This window comes from Corvus moneduloides, chromosome 12 (assembly GCF_009650955.1).
Source record: "Corvus moneduloides isolate bCorMon1 chromosome 12, bCorMon1.pri, whole genome shotgun sequence".
Taxonomy (NCBI): Eukaryota; Metazoa; Chordata; class Aves; order Passeriformes; family Corvidae; genus Corvus; species Corvus moneduloides.
The window spans coordinates 1,159,672-1,175,170 of record NC_045487.1 but is presented as its reverse complement, the minus strand read 5'-3'; the positions used below and the strand labels follow the sequence as shown (position 1 = coordinate 1,175,170).

The 15,499-nt window shown below is 62.1% G+C and overlaps 2 protein-coding genes across 2 annotated transcripts; both read left to right on the top strand.

Annotated features, from left to right (window-relative positions):
* The first annotated feature begins 203 nt into the window (after positions 1 to 203).
* Positions 204 to 5,636, top strand: RPL13 (ribosomal protein L13). Its single transcript, XM_032121471.1, has 6 exons — positions 204 to 286; positions 472 to 584; positions 1,506 to 1,647; positions 3,121 to 3,294; positions 4,564 to 4,620; positions 5,439 to 5,636. The coding sequence occupies exons 2-6, from the start codon at positions 481 to 483 to the stop codon at positions 5,595 to 5,597; spliced, it is 636 nt and encodes a 211-aa protein (XP_031977362.1). The 5' UTR covers positions 204 to 286; positions 472 to 480; the 3' UTR covers positions 5,598 to 5,636.
* Positions 5,637 to 6,958: 1,322 nt separating this feature from the next.
* Positions 6,959 to 14,700, top strand: CPNE7 (copine 7). Its single transcript, XM_032121470.1, has 16 exons — positions 6,959 to 7,391; positions 8,123 to 8,537; positions 10,679 to 10,861; positions 10,930 to 11,004; positions 11,412 to 11,486; positions 11,563 to 11,646; positions 11,731 to 11,820; positions 11,964 to 12,062; positions 12,436 to 12,522; positions 12,606 to 12,665; positions 12,749 to 12,882; positions 13,006 to 13,060; positions 13,214 to 13,265; positions 13,333 to 13,466; positions 13,597 to 13,833; positions 14,136 to 14,700. The coding sequence occupies exons 2-16, from the start codon at positions 8,313 to 8,315 to the stop codon at positions 14,271 to 14,273; spliced, it is 1,728 nt and encodes a 575-aa protein (XP_031977361.1). The 5' UTR covers positions 6,959 to 7,391; positions 8,123 to 8,312; the 3' UTR covers positions 14,274 to 14,700.
* Positions 14,701 to 15,499: the final 799 nt, after the last annotated feature.

Below are 15,499 nucleotides of genomic sequence, written 5' to 3'. Positions count from 1 at the left end.
TTCCTCAGGGATTTGGGACCGGTGTCCGTCCCATCCGGCCTGCCCAGGAGATGCTGGGCACCGGAGAGGGCATCGAGCTGCTGCTCCCGGTCGGGCCTGGCTCAGCCCCGTTCGCTCCTGTCCCGTTCCCCGCCCATCGCTCGCCGTGCGCGGGCCCTTTGAGCCGCCGCCATCTTTGCTGCGGGCGCGGGAAGCCGCCGCCGCTCGCTGGCCCCGCCCCTCTCCGGGCACTTCCGGCGCCGCCGCGGCAGCGCTTCCTTTCCGGTGGCCATTGTCGTGGCGGGAGGTGAGTGAGGGCCGGGGGCTGCATCCGCCGCCATCCGCCCGCCGGGGCCGCGCCCGCCGCCGCCACAGCCCCGCGCGGGGCCGCGGGGGAGGCCCCGGGGACGCCGATGGGGCCTTGCCGGGCCGGGGACCGCGGGCTTGGGGGCGCCTCGGATGTCGCCGCGCTAACCGTGCCCGTGTCCGCAGGCCGCAGCCATGGCGCCCAGCCGCAATGGGATGATCCTGAAGCCCCACTTCCACAAGGACTGGCAGCGCCGGGTCGCCACCTGGTTCAACCAGCCCGCCCGCAAGCTCCGCAGGTGAGTCCCGGAGCTCCGGGGGCCGCGGGAGGTGCTTTCCCGGCTTCTGCGGGACCGCTTAAGCTGCCGGGGCGCCGTGGGTTTGTTTAGCCATTCTCTGCGCGTGCTCAGAGCCAGTCCCTGCCAGCTGCAGCCAAGTGATGAGACATCTCCGGAATCGCTGCATCCACAGTGATGAATGCTCTTCCCTGGGTCTCTGATGGCACTGGCGGTTCCAGGGCGGCAGCAGCCAGCCCGGCCCGCCCGTTTGTTCCGGAGGCATCGCTGGGCAGGAGTGGCACGTGTGATAAAGATGCCGTGTACCCGGTGGCTGTCACAGGTGGGCAAGAGGCTAGTGACACTTGGCTTGGCCCCGCCATAGTGTGACCAGCAAGACCAGGGCAGTGCCTGTCCCCTGTACTGGTGCTGCTGATGTCACACCTGGAACTCTGATGCTACATTTGGCTCCTCACTACGAGACAGACATTGGGGTGCTGGAGTATGTCCAGAGAAGGAAAGGAAGCTGGGTAGGGTCTGGATGGCCAGGAGCAGCTAGGAGAGCTCAGCCTGGAGAAAAGGGGGCTCAGGAGGAACCTCCTGGCTTTCCACAACTCCCTGACAGGAGGGGGCAGCTGGTGGCAGATCGGGCTCTGCTCCCAGGGAACAGGGACAGGACAAGAGGAAACGGCCTCAAGCTGTGCCAGGAAATAGTCAGATTGGACATCAGGAGGAATTTCTTCCTGGAAAGGGTGGTCAGGCATTGGCAGGTGCTGCCCAGGAAGGTGGTGGAGTCCCCATCCCTGGGGCTGTCCCAAGGAAGGAGTGGATGTGGCACTCAGGGCTCTGGGCTGGGTTGATAAGGTGGGGATCAGTCACAGGTTGGACTCGATGGCCTTGGAGGTCTTTTCCAAGCTAAATGATCCTGTGATCCTGCCATTCCAGGAGGAAGGCTCGCCAGGCCAAGGCTCGCCGCATCGCCCCTCGCCCCGTGGCTGGGCCCATCCGGCCCATCGTGAGGTGCCCTACGATCAGATACCACAAAAAAGTTCGTGCTGGTAGAGGCTTCAGCCTGGAGGAGCTTAAAGTAAGTACAGAGCATCGATTCAAATGAGTGAACTCCCAGTCTGAGCTCAGCTGCTTCTCCTGTCCGGCACAAGGTGACTTCCCCAGGTGTCAGTACCTGCTGGCGCTGCCACAGCCAGGGAAGGCTGTGGATTTCCCAGCTCTGGGAGCAAGGAAGGATGGTCTTACCTGTGACAGTGGAGTGGGTGTGTGAAGGGTGCTTTGGAAGGTAAATGTCTGTTTATCTGGTCAGACTGTCACTTAAAGTTCCATTAAAATCAAGCTGAAATAGGGTTAGGTTGGATATACAAAGGAAATTCTTCCCTATGAGTGTGGTGATGCCCTGGCACAGGTTGCAGAGAAGCTTTGGCTGCCTCGTCCCTGGAAGTGTCCAAGGCCCGGTTGGACGGGGCTTGGAGCACCTTGGGATAGGGGAAAGTGTCCCTGCCCATGGCAAGGAGTGGAGCTTGGTGATCTTTAAGGTCCCTTAGAACCCAAACTCTTCAGAGATTGTACAAAATTCAAATTCTGAAAGAGCCTTGAGTCTCCTAAACTTCTTTAGAGGAGTGGGAAGATTAAGATCATCTTCATTAACTTATTTCTTAATTAAACATTTTTTTGCTGATTCTAAATATTTTAGCCAACGTTTTCATGTTGAGGACCAGGTAAACCCAGCTCAATGTACTTCTAAGAGTAGCAGGGAATGTTGTACCAGGAGGAAGAACCATTCAGCGCAGCTTCCCAGAGTGGCTGGATTGATAATAGTTGGATTAGGAACACCTAAAATCTGTGGGAAGCATTTCCTGTCCTTCATTCCTTGTCCCTGTGACCTGCCCAGGTGTGCTGAGCTGGTAAAGGTGGTCTGCAGGGCCGCCTGCTGTGTATCTGATCAGATTCCACATCAGGGCTCGCTGGCAGCCACCAGCCGCCTCTGCGCCTGGTTCAGTGCCTTAATTAAAACATTTATAACTGAAATTGGTGCACTGAGGCAGGGAAATTGTTCTTCTGGGTGCCAAATGCTTCATTACTTACTTTTCTTTAATTTTCGGGTGATGGTGGAACACAAAGTAGGATGCAGCTGTTTGTCTTCAAACAGAAAATGAGCTTTTTGTTTAAGATAGTTTTAAAAAATAGCTATTTAATGGTTGTTTCAGATGGTTAGAAAACAATCCTTACTTCATGGAGCTCCCAGTGTTCAGTGAACCAGAGTTGTCCATGAACTGTCTCATAAATGTCTGTATGAATCCAGGTTTAAATGTGTCCCGCAGGGGTTGTACTTTGCTCCCCTAGGGAAATCCACCTCCAAAAATCAAAGCCTGCACAACATTTTAAGCACTAAGATACACCAGGACACCGTTTGTTGGGTGGCGTAGTTGGTCCCTCAGCTGATGCTGAGCCTTTCTCCAGACCCTGTATCCCGTGCTGGCTGTGCTTGGATCCCTGCCTGGCTGTTGGGAGCTATGGCTTGCTGACACCACTCTCTTTTTCTCCTCAGCTCGCTGGCATCAACAAGAAGTTTGCCCGGACTATCGGAATCTCCGTGGATCCCCGGAGACGGAACAAGTCCACCGAGTCCCTGCAGGCCAACGTGCAGAGGCTGAAGGAGTACCACTCCAAGCTCATCCTCTTCCCGAGGAAGCCAGCCATGCCCAAGAAGGGAGACAGCTCTGTGAGTACCTGACTGCTGGAAGTGTGTCCTGTTTTGGGAGGTTTGGTGTCAGGCACAGCTCCTGAGCCTTCTCCATGATGTGACCGCCGTGGGTCTGAGCCCAGCACAAGGCCAGGTCTGGCAGGGTCGAGTCTAACAGGGCTCTCTGGGTTGCAGTGGCACTCCAGCCAGGCATTTGGCTGAGCAGCTGCAGCCCTGTTTTGGTACTGATTCCTGGAGCTTTGATCCTTCCCCAGCCAGCTGAGTTTTAGTTTAGGGAGCTAAATTGTCACAATGGCTGGAAATTCCCCCTGGAGTCAGTCCTGCTGGTGGAAGGCTGAGGGACAGGCTGTGAGTGGCTCCAGAGCTGTGTGCCAGCCAGGCTTCAGAAGGTGGTTGCTGTTGACATTCAAAAATGCTTTTCATTAAAACCTCTCCAGGATCAGAGCAGAGCTGTGTTTCCTGGCTCTGCTGGTGGTAGATCAGGGAACACAACGGTGAGTTCAGACTGTCCTCACATCTTGTGGGGAGTCTGGCAGCTCCAAGCTGCTCAACTCCATCTTCAGCACAGGGAGGAAGGGCCTCGAGCTGAAACACTGATTCAGATGTGTTTGCTGGAACTCAGCTGTATTCCGTAAACGTTCAATCATTTTTGTCTGATGGCATGCTTTTACAAGAAGCTGGAATCAACCTGAGTAGGAGTTGCTGAGGAATGTGTTGGGTGTATATGAGGTGTGGGTGCTCAACCTGGAGAAAAGGAGGCTCAGGGAACAGCCTCAGTTTGTGCCAGGGAAGGTGGTTCAGGTTGGACATCAGGAATTTCTTCCTGGAAAGGGTGGTCAGGCATTGGCAGGAGGTGGAGTCCCCACCCCTGGAGGTGTCCAAGAAAGGCCTGGACATGGCACTCAGTGCTCTGGGCTGGTGACAAGGTGGGGATTGGGCACAGATTGGACTTATTGATCATGGAGGTCTTTTCCAACCTAGATGATCCTGTGATCCTGTGTAAATTGAGAATAGCACAGTTGGTGTCAAAGCTTTCCCAGCTGGCAGAGCTGTGGGCCGCTGCTGCTCCGGCCGGATCCGGGCACAGCGTGGGTTGCTGATGCAGCTTGTCAGTGCCAAACGCTCTGAAGTGCTGGGTTCGTTACCATTTGGTGTTAAACCTCCTGTCAGGATCATTAGCACCACGTTTAAGCTGGGTACCTGCATACAAGCTGTGTTTTAGCTGAGGTTTTAGCCGGAGAAGTTTAAATTCTGTTCTTCTAACGTTCCCATCTTCCTGTTGTGCAGCCAGAGGAACTCAAGATGGCCACTCAGCTCACAGGACCCGTTATGCCCATCAAGAACGTAAGTGTCATTTAATTATGTTTTCTGTGTGATGTAATTGCGGTTGAGCTTGTGGAGAGGGTTCTCTCTTTGCTGCCTCACAGCTGAGGGTGGCTGTCTCCAGGCACTGCCCATCCTGGATCAAAAAAAACCCCAGGAATAAGTCTTTGAGAGAACTTGAGGGCACTTTGGGTTTAGCTGGGCTGGGAGTGCTAAGGCAGGTTCTGTGGTCACCGTTTGTCCTAAATCCTCTCTGCTTCCCAGAGCTGCTGTCAGCAGTGTCACAAACCTCATTCCCTGCGATTCCCTGACAGGAGGGTGGAGCTGGGTGGGGGCCGGGCTCTGCTCCCAGGTGACAAGTGACAGAATGAGAGGAAACAGCCTCAAGCTGTGCCAGGGGAGGTTTAGGTTGGATGTTAGGAAAATTGCTTCGCAGAATGGGCTGTCCATCCCTGGCACAGCTGCCCAGGGCAGTGGTGGAATCCCCATCCCTGGAAGTGTTCAAAAAACACGTGGATGTGGCACCTGAGGACATGGCTGGTGGTAACCATGGTGGTGCTGGGCTGATGGTTGGACTCGCTATTAAAGCTCTTTACCAACGTTAACAGTGCTGGGATTCTGTGAAGCCTGACTCAAGTTTCCCGTGGTGCTTGTTTTTATTCCTGCTCCATTGTGCTCCATGCTGACGGCGAGGAGCCAGCAGGAACGCGGCGGAGCAGGCTGAGGGCAGGGCCTGTAGGTGGCACGAGCACTCCATTCCCGCTCTGCTCCTCGCGGAGATAATTGCGGGAAGCCTCGGCTCCGAGGGGCAGTCTGACTGTCTGGCGCTCTCTCCGCAGGTTTTCAAGCGGGAGAAGGCTCGTGTCATCTCGGAAGACGAGAAGAACTTCAAGGCCTTTGCCAGCCTTCGCATGGCCCGGGCCAACGCCCGCCTCTTTGGCATCCGTGCCAAGCGCGCCAAGGAAGCGGCGGAGCAGGACGTGGAGAAAAAGAAATGAACTGTTCTCCCCAGAACTGTCAATAAAAAGCCGTAGAGAGCCGGGTGTGCTGTGGTTTTGGGGCACATGTACCAAGCGGAGCTGCCCCGTGTGCCTGTGGCAGTACAGGGATGTGCTCAAGCGTGGGAAGCCTCATTTGCTGTGATTGGAGGCTCCAAATTTCCCTGAAAGCGAGTTAAACACCTGCCTTGTGCCCACTCCTCTGCCTTGTCAGGGCTGCAGCCTGGGCTCCCTTCTGCTCTGGTTCTGAGGGGCTTTGGGGGTTCCCCCTCCATGCCAGGCTTTGTCTGCTGCCCCTTCCCTGCCTTCCACGCCAGTATTCCTGGTTTGATGATTTCCTCTGTGTGAGGCCAAGCTGTACAAGTTGGGTGTCATGGTGGGGGTCACTCATAGGTGCTACTCACGCAGGGGGGCTTTTCCATTTTTGGGGGGGGGCACAGGGAGCAAGGTGTGGCCCTGCTCCTGAGCTGGGCTTGGCTGGAGCAGAGTCCCAGGGCTGGTCTGTGCTGCTCTGCCATGCTGTGCTCCCTGGCCCATGGCTCAGCCCCTGCTGCAGTTCGGGGACCTTTTAGCCATTTCTTTGTGGCTTAAAGGCCACTCCATGGTAGAGGTGGCATTTGGAGATGTCGAGGTGGCCTTGGCAGTGCTGGGGAGAGGGTGAACTGATCTTGGAGGCTTTTTCCAATCCAAGCAGTTTTGTGATGCTTCAAGTGGCACCACTGGAGCTCAGGACAAACTGGGGGGGCTCTGACCGATCCTTGTGGCTGTTGGGGGGATCCCAGGCTCTTCCAGTCCCTGTGCCTGGGGCTGATGGATCACTGGGATGTGTCAGTGGGATCAGAGCTGCTCCAGGAGCACTCACCCAGCCCACTGTTGGTCCATCAGTTTGGGGCTGTTGTGCAGCTGGGATGGGATGGGATGGGATGGGGCACTTAGTGCGGGAGCCCTGGCAGGTTGCATGAATCCTGGGCGGTTCAGAGAGGCAAGATGTGCCCGGTGTGGTGCTTCCTGTGTCCAGTTGCCACCGTGTCCCTCCAGCCGCTCTGCCCAGCCCCCGTGTCTGGCCGTGGGTCAGTGCCTCCTGCCCTGCTGAGCCGTGCTGGGGGCTGTGGAAGGAGAGTGGCCTATTTCTGCCAGGCGGGCTGGGGATTAGCTCCCAAAGCCCGGACCCTGCAGTGCCCTCGTGCTCGTTAGCCCTATCTGCATTTTAATCCCTCCAAATATGGGCTAATTACATCATCTTCCATAAAGCTGGGTTGACAGCACCGCAGTGCTGGGGGGACAGGGGTGGGTGGGGGGTCCCGGGCTGGGGACTCAGCATATGGGGCTCCATGTGCATGGAATGTGGGTCTGGATGCTCCAGCATGTGGGGAGGGCACCCGGTGGGTGTGGGGCACCCCATCCTCGTGCTTGGGCTGTGGGCTCAGAGTGTGGGGGGCCAGGACCAGCGTGGCCTTGGGTACCGCATGGGGAGCAGCTGCAGAGGGTGAGGGGCTGTGACTGTGCCATGGGCGTCTCACTTGGAGCAGGAGCTCCTGCCCTGGCACAGCAGCAGTGCTGGGGACCCTGGGGACCCCGCTCAGCCCCGGTGTAGGGTGGGCTCCGCTCCGGAGCCGGCAGCGAGGCAGTTAACGGAGCTTGTCATCCATCTCTCTCTTAGAGCTCCGCTCCCGAGCTGCAGCTTGAGTCAGTTGTGTGGAGGAGGCAGCGGCAGCAGCTCCGGCAGGCACACCGGCACGGCGGGCACACCGGCACGGTGGGCACCCCGACCCAGCCCAGGCCACCAGCACCCAGGTGAGGGGGCGATGGGCACGGTGGGACCTGCTGTCCCCTCCACTGAGAGATGGATGATGCCAAGGGGTGCCCGCGATCCTGGGGAGGGGGGACGGTGCCCACCGGAGCTGGGGCACTGGAGCCACGTGCTGGGGAGGGCCTGGGCACTGCATGACTTCCCCAGGAAACTTTGGCCGGGCGGGGCATGAGAGGGTACAGGTGGGCAGGGGCCGCTTTGCCCCTGGACCTGCCCCTGCCCCAGTCAGGAACCCCCGGGACCCGCAGGTGGGGGGACAAGCCCCGGACTGGGGCTGGGACTGGCAGAGCCCCTCGCTGGCCCGTGAGGCAGCATCACCTGGCTGAGTGCTACCAGCATCCAGGGGAGGATGAACCCCGTCCCCAGCACGGGGGAATCCGTCACCTGCTGGCACAGACACGGAGCTGGTGTCCCCACTCCCCTCGGGAGAGCCCTGCCCAGGCTGGGGGGTGCTGCCCGCAGGAGCTGGAGAGGGTTTCTACTCCACAGCCCCACACGGGGCACCCCAGGGTGGGTACCCCACCCCACTTAGGTCCCCCTTCCCCTCGGGACACATCCTGCCCCTGGCGCGGGGCGGGGACAGAGCTGGGCACGGCCCTGCAGGACCATGTGAACCCCCCACAGCAGTGCCCATGGGGCTGGCTGGGACTTGGGGGCACACCCACGAGGGGTGCCCGAGCTCCCGCTAACCCCACCGTGCTTTGATGCCTTGCAGGGCCCCGCGGAGCCAGCGGGACTGGAACCGGCCACCCCGCCTCGGAGCGGGTCCCTGGGGTCCCTCCGCCTCACCCCTGTCCTGCCACCGGGCCGTGCCCGGCACCTCGGGGCGCCGTGCCCCGGGCATGACGGGCACCTGCCCGGCTCCCTGACGGCGCCCGAGGCAGCGGCCGCCCCACTCGCCCCCCATGCCCTTCGCCCACGGGGCCGCCTGTCCCCCGCCGCGCCCGGGCGGCCCCCGCGCCCCGGCCGGCATGGGCGACGTGCCCGAGCCGTGCCCGCAGGCCCCGCTGGCCGTGCTCTCCAAGGTGGAGCTTCGGGTGAGCTGTAAACACCTCCTGGACCGCGACACCCTCAACAAGTCGGACCCCTGTGTCCTGCTGCTGATGCAGTCCCAGGGCCAGTGGATGGAGGTAGGAGAGTGGGGGGCACAGCTGGCACCCACCGTGCTGGGCAGGGCAGGGCGGGTCCTGGGGACGTGGCGGGGCTGGACACAGGGTGGTGGATGCAGGGGGCTGCAGGAGGTGGTGGGGGGCGAGGTACAGGGTGCAGAACAGGGGTTGGGGTGCAGAGCAGGGGTCAGGGTGCAGGAGATGGTGGGGAGCAGAGTGCAGGGTACAGAGCAAGATACAGGAGATAACAGAGGTGGAGTACAGGGTGCAAAGCAGGGTGGTAGGTGCAGAACGGGCTGCAGGGTTCAGCCCAGGGTGCAGAACGAGGCGCAGGGTTCAGCCCAGGGTGCAGAACGAGGCACAGGGTTCAGCCCAGGGTGCAGGGGTCAAACCAGGGTGCAGGAGATAATGAAGAATGGGATGCTGGGTGCAGAACAGGGTCAGGGTTCAGAACAGGGTGCAAGGTGCAGGATTAGGAGCAGGGAACAGAGTGCAGAGCTGCACCAGGATGGGGTGCAGGAGACGATGCAGAGTAGGGTGCACAGTGCACAACAGGTTGCAGGGTGCAGAACGGGGTGCAGCGGGTGATGCAGAGTGGGCAGGGCACTGTGGGGCACCCGGCAGCCTGTGGGGATGGTGCTAACACTGGGTCACATCCAGCCCACTGGGGCTGCAGTGGGGCCAGGGAGCAGGGTGGGGTGGGGTGGGATGGGGTGGGGTGGGGTGTTCACCGTGTGTGGCTCCAGAGTGGCTCCACTGCCCCAGGACAGGGACACAGGATACTTCAGCCCCACCTGGGGTGGCTCAGGGCTGGAGGGCTGGTGCTGAAGCTGGCACTGAACTCACACTGGCACTGGAGCTGAAACTGGCAGTGGGGATGGCACTGGAGCTAGCAGTGGGGCTGGCAGACACCAGGATGGCACTGGGGCTGGCAGTGGGGCTGGCAGACACCAGGATGGCACTGGGGCTGGCAGTGGGGCTGGCACGGCTCCTTCCATCCCTCCCCGTGCTGAGCTCTGGGCTGGCACCGGCAGCTCCACTCTAATCGCGGCAGCTCAGCCGGCAGATTTAGCGCTAAATCCCTCGGCGTGTCATCGACTCCGCTCGAGCCAGCACGGAGCCGGGGGGGGACAAGGGCCCCGTGCCAGCTGCAGTGTGCTGTGCCATGCCAGACACTCGTACCCACAGTGCTCTGTGCCACGCTCTGTGTGCCGTGCTGTGCCGTGCCATGCCATGCTGTGCCATGCCATGCTCTATGCTGTGCTGTGCTAGACATCAGCCAGCTCCAAGAGGCAAGAGGGCCCCTCCTGAGCCACCTTTTGGAGTGACTCCTGTCCCCTCCCTGTCCCAGCCAGCCTGCGTCCCCCAGACGAGGGGTGCCTGAATCTGGCTCTGCTGCTGGCTCCAAGAGCCGAGATGGCCCCGGACCTGCTGGCAGATCCTGGCACCAGAGGGTCCGAGGCACTCAACACCCACATCCCAGAATGAGGGGCTGGCAGTGCCCAAGCAGGAGGGACATGGGTGACTGTAGCAGGGTGGTGGCAGTGTGAGTTCAACAGATGCTGCCAGACTGGGCAGGCAGTGGGCAGGGGCCAGCGGCTGGCAGGGTGCCCTGGCCAGGATGTGTCCCCTTGAGTCAACACTGGCAGGGACGGATGCGGGGGAGGCTCCGGAACTGCTCAGCACCCGTTGCCAGCACGGCCTGGAGACGCTGAGGACCTACTGCCCACCGGGGCCACTGGGGCTGGGTGACCCCCAGGCATGGCCACCCCATGACGGGCACAGAGGCTCTTCCTGGCACCAACCCATTGTTCCTGCTCCAGTGGAGCTGCAGCAAAGCACAGCCAGAGCCAGAGTATCCCCTTGGAGCACAGTGGGAGCGGCACCCCAGACCCAGGGCTGGCAGGGCTGGAGGCTGTGGTGGGCACAAGAGGCTCCTTCAAATGCCATTCACTTGGGCACAGCTGGTCCTTCCCAGCACCCCCCATCCCTGCATTCCCTGTCCCTGCATCCCTATCCCTCATCCCTGTATCCCTCAGCCTGGCATCTCCCATCCCTTCATCCCCTGCCACAACAGCTCCCATCCCTCATCCCCCATCCCTGCCTCTCCACACCCCTGTGGGAGCTCTGGCATCCCAAGGCCCTGTGCCGCTCCCACGCAGGTGGATCGCAGCGAGGTGATCAAGAGCAACCTGAACCCCGTGTTTGCCAAGATCTTCACGGTCGATTACTACTTCGAGGAGGTGCAGAAGCTGCGCTTCGAGGTGTACGACAGCCATGGCCAGGCTGGTGTGGGCACGCACGACGACGACTTCCTGGGGGGCATGGAGTGCACCGTGGGGCAGGTAAGCCTGGGGACCCCCGCCCGGGGACCCCACGATGGTGTCCCCTCCCCAACTCTGGGCTCTCGCAGATCGTGGCGCAGAAACGGGTGACAAAGCCGCTGTTCCTCAAGTACGGGAAGTTCGCGGGCAAGTCCACGATCACGGTGAGCACTGAGCCTGTGCTGGGGGTGACAGTGGGGTGACACTGAGCAGGGGCACCAGGGCAGCACCAAACCCAGGCACATGGGCGGCACCGGGATGGGGTACACAGGTGACATGGGGCTGGAATCCTGGGATGGCACCAGACAGGACACGTGGGTGGCACTGGACTGGGGTACTGGGACAGCATCAGACTGGGACATGTGGGTGGCACTGGACTGGATCAGTAGGGTGGCACAGACTCTTGGGGGTGGGGAGGGCTCAGGGTCCCTGGTGGCATCTACTGGCCATTCTGAAGGTCCCTGCTGTGCCAGGGAGGCACGTGGGACCCTGTCCCTGCCCGGGGCACCACAGAGGGGTGATGCAAAGCCATGCCAGGCACTGAGCACCCCACGGCCGCCTCTCCTCGCAGATCATCTCAGAGGAGATCTCGGGGAACAACGGCTACGTGGAGCTCGCCTTCCGTGCCAAGAAGCTGGACGACAAGGTGAGCCGGGTGCCAGGGGGCAAACGGGGCAGGGTGGGCAGGGTGGGCAATGCTCTGTCCCATCCTCCTCCCCCAGGACCTCTTCAGCAAGTCAGATCCCTTCCTGGAGATCTACCGCATCGACGACGACCGCAGCGAGCAGCTGGTGTACCGCACCGAGGTGAGGCCGCGGCGGCACCGGGCCCTCGGCTGCCCCACGGCCACCCCAGGGGCTCCCAGCCCCACTGAGCCTCCCGTCCTGCAGGTGGTAAAGAACAACCTGAGCCCCATCTGGGAGCCCTTCAAAGTCTCCCTCAACTCACTCTGCAGCTGTGAGGAGAAGAGGAAGCTGAGGGTGAGGAAGGATGATGGGGAGCCCTATTCCTGCCCTGGGAGCTTATGTACCCCAGCTTCCCTGGGGGTGTGCCGGGGACCCCACGGTGCTGGGGACAGGGCTGAGGACCCCCTGGTGCCGGGGCTGAGCCGTGCCCATCGCAGTGCGTGGTGTGGGACTACGACTCGCGGGGCAAACACGACTTCATCGGGGAGTTCTTCACCACCTTCGAGGAGATGCAGAAGGCAATGGGGGAGAACAAGGTGGGACACGGGGACACGGGGATGGCCTGGGGCCATCCTGTGTGCTGCCAGCAGAGCCCATCCTAGCAGCCACCTTCCAGCTCCTCCTCTGGGTTTGGGGTCATTTTCTGCTCACTGCCCTCCTTTTTGGGGAAGGGATGGTGGGTTTGGGGTCTTCTGGGGAATCAGCCATGGATGGGGTGGCTGGAGCCTGGCTGGGAGTGGGGGAAGGCAGCTGCACCTTGGGGCTGTGGGGGTGCAGGGTTATTGGGCTGCAGTGTTCCGGGACTGTGGGGTCCCCACTGTGCCGAGCCGTGGCACCGGGGGCTGCGGTGCTGGGGCTGGGCCGTGTCCCGGGCGGGGGCCGCAGGCAGCGCGGGTGCCGGTGCCACAGGTGCAGTGGGACTGCATGAACCCCAAGTACAAGATCAAGAAGCGCAACTACAAGAACTCGGGGGTCGTGGTGCTGCTGGACCTGAAGGTGAGCGCCTGGGAGCTGTGCCAGGCTGTGCCCGGCCCCGTGGGCCGACGTGGGGCAGGGCCTGACGCAGGTCCCTCTGGAAGATCCACAGGGTTTACTCCTTCCTGGACTACATCATGGGCGGCTGCCAGATCCATTTCACGGTGAGCAGCGTCCCCTCCCCAGCCAGCAGGGACACACCAGTGGCCCTGCTCACCCTGGGGGACCCTCCCTGCCCCCCCATCAGGTGGCCATCGACTTCACGGCCTCCAACGGGGACCCCCGAAACAGCTGCTCCCTGCACTACATCAACCCCTACCAGCCCAACGAGTACCTCAAGGCGCTGGTGGCCGTGGGCGAGATCTGCCAGGACTACGACAGGTTGGTGGCTCTGGAGGGTCCTCCAGGGCCACACACACTGGTGACGGCCACCCTGGGGTCGGATGCTCTGGTGACAGGCACTCAGTGATGGCACTGGAGCTCCTCACACCCCTTCTCTTGCAGCGATAAGAAATTCTCAGCTCTGGGCTTTGGTGCCAGGATCCCCCCCAAGTACGAGGTGAGCAGGGTCTCAGGTTGCCAAGGCCCTGTGGTACCCCAGGGATGTGCTCGTCCCTCTGGGTACCCTCGGCACTGCTGGTGCTTGGCAGGTGCCAGGGGCTGTGGCAGGGGGTGGACCAGCTGTCCCCTCCCCTCCCCTTCCTCCCTCCAGGTCTCCCACGACTTCGCCATCAACTTCAACCCCGACAATGATGAGTGTGAGGGTGAGTCCAGCTCTAGAGGGGCTGGATCCACGGCTGGGACATCCCTCACCCCTCGCACACCCCACAGGCATCCAGGGCGTTGTGGAGTCCTACCAGAGCTGCCTGCCCAAAATCCAGCTCTACGGCCCCACCAACGTGGCTCCCATCATCTCCAAGGTGGCTCGCGTGGCGGCCGACGAGGAGCGGACCAAGGAGGCGTCGGTGGGTGCCGCTGCCCCCCGGGCCGGGGCTGGGCTGAGACCTTGCACACTCGTGACACTCGTGGCTGCTCCGGCGTGGGGCCGGCAGCCGGGTGAGGCAGGGCAGCCCCCGAGCATCCCTGTCCCCCCAGCAATACTTCATCCTGCTGATCCTGACGGACGGGGTGGTGACGGACATGGCGGACACGCGGGAGGCCATCGTCCGGGCCTCCTACCTGCCCATGTCCATCATCATCGTCGGCGTGGGCAACGCCGACTTCACGGACATGCAGATCCTGGACGGGGACGACGGCGTCCTGCGCTCCCCCAAGGGCGAGCCCGTCCTGCGCGACATCGTCCAGTTCGTCCCCTTCCGCGAGTTCAAGAACGTGAGTGCAGCAGCCACGGGCTCCTGCCTGCCCCTGCCTGCCCTTCCTGGCCCCTCCCTCCCCTCCCGTTCTCTCCCGTCCCTTTCCATCCCCTCCCCGTCCCACCCCATCCCCTTCCGTCCCGCCCCCGACTTGTCCCGTCCCCTCTTTCCCTCTCCCATCCATCTCCTCTCTTCCCGTTCCCTGTCGTCCCCATCTGTCGCTCCCGTCCTCTCCCGTCCCCTCCCCTGTCCACATCCCCACGTGGCGGCACAGGGACCCGGTGTCCGCGGCTCACGCCGGTGTCCCCCGGTGTCCCGCAGGCGTCACCCACCGCGCTGGCGAAGTGCGTGCTGGCGGAGGTGCCCAAGCAGGTGGTGGAGTACTACAGCTACAAGGCCTTCCCCCCGCGCTGCCCCCGGCCCCCCACCCCCGACCCCAGCCTCGGCTCCCCGCAGTGAGGGACCCCGAGCCCCAGCCTCAGTATTCCCTAGTGAGGGACCCCCGACCCCCGACTCCAGCCTCAGTTCCCCCCAGTGAGAGACCCTCCAGTGCCCCTCAGCCCCAGCCTTGGGTTGCCCCAGTGAAGGGCCCCCGACCCCAGTCTCAACGCGTCCCAGTGAGACCCCCCCACTCTCCCGGTGTGCCATGGGGACAGACGGGGTCCCCGCAAGTCCCAGCCCTGCGCCAGCCCCCGCCTGGCTGGGACATGGGGAAAGTCCCGGCAGGATACCCCCGGCACTGCTCGTTCCCGGTGGTCTGTGCCCTGTGGCCCGGACCCACCCCATCCCTGCTGTCCCCTCGGTCCCCTCGGTCCCCGCTTCTCTGTCACTGTGATGTTTGGAGGCTGCATGATCTCCCCAATAAAGCACCACCCCTGTGCCCATCCTCCTGCTCTCTGGGTGCTGACCCCCACCCTCCGGGGGCTCAGTGGGGGCTGGGCAGAGAGACTGGCAGCTCCTGGGTGCTGCCCCACCTGGTGACAAGAGCCGAGGGCAGCCGCAGCCCCCACATTCCGGGTGTCCGTGGCCGGCAGCGTGCCGGGAGCGCCCGAGCAGCCGCCGCTTGGATGTGCCGGCGTGGGCGCTCGCCCCGCTGTGCCGCGGCCCCGAATCCAGGGCAGGGAGCGGAGAGAGGCGGCAGCGGCGTGGGCCCTGCTGCCCGGCACACGGCCACTGCCCTGTGCCGTGTGCCCTGTGCCGTGTGCCCTGTGCTATACGACGTGTGCAGCAGGCAGTGCACTGTGTGTCCCCAGCTGTGTTCCATGTGCCATGTGTGCCGTGTGCCACACGCCGAGTGCCACGGGCCACGCACCGTGTTCATGTACCCTGTGACGTGTACTGTGTCACATCCCACGTGCTGTGCGTCCCGTGCCATGCTGTGTGCTGTGTGCCACATGCCCTGTGTCATGCGCTGTGTCTGACATGTCCCACGTGTCTGTTCCATGTGCCACACGCTGGGTGCCTTGTCATGTTCCCTGTGCCATGTTCGGTGTGCCATGTGCCGTGTGCCATGCTCTGTGTGCCATGTGCCATGTGCCATATGCCATGCATCGTGCTGTGCCACATGCCATGTGCCAGGCACTGTGCCAGGCTGCTGCCACATGCTGTGTGCTGATGCTCCCAGCGTGGTGCCAGCAGATGCTCCTGGCAAGGTGACGTACCCAGGGGCAGGATGTGCCCAAGGC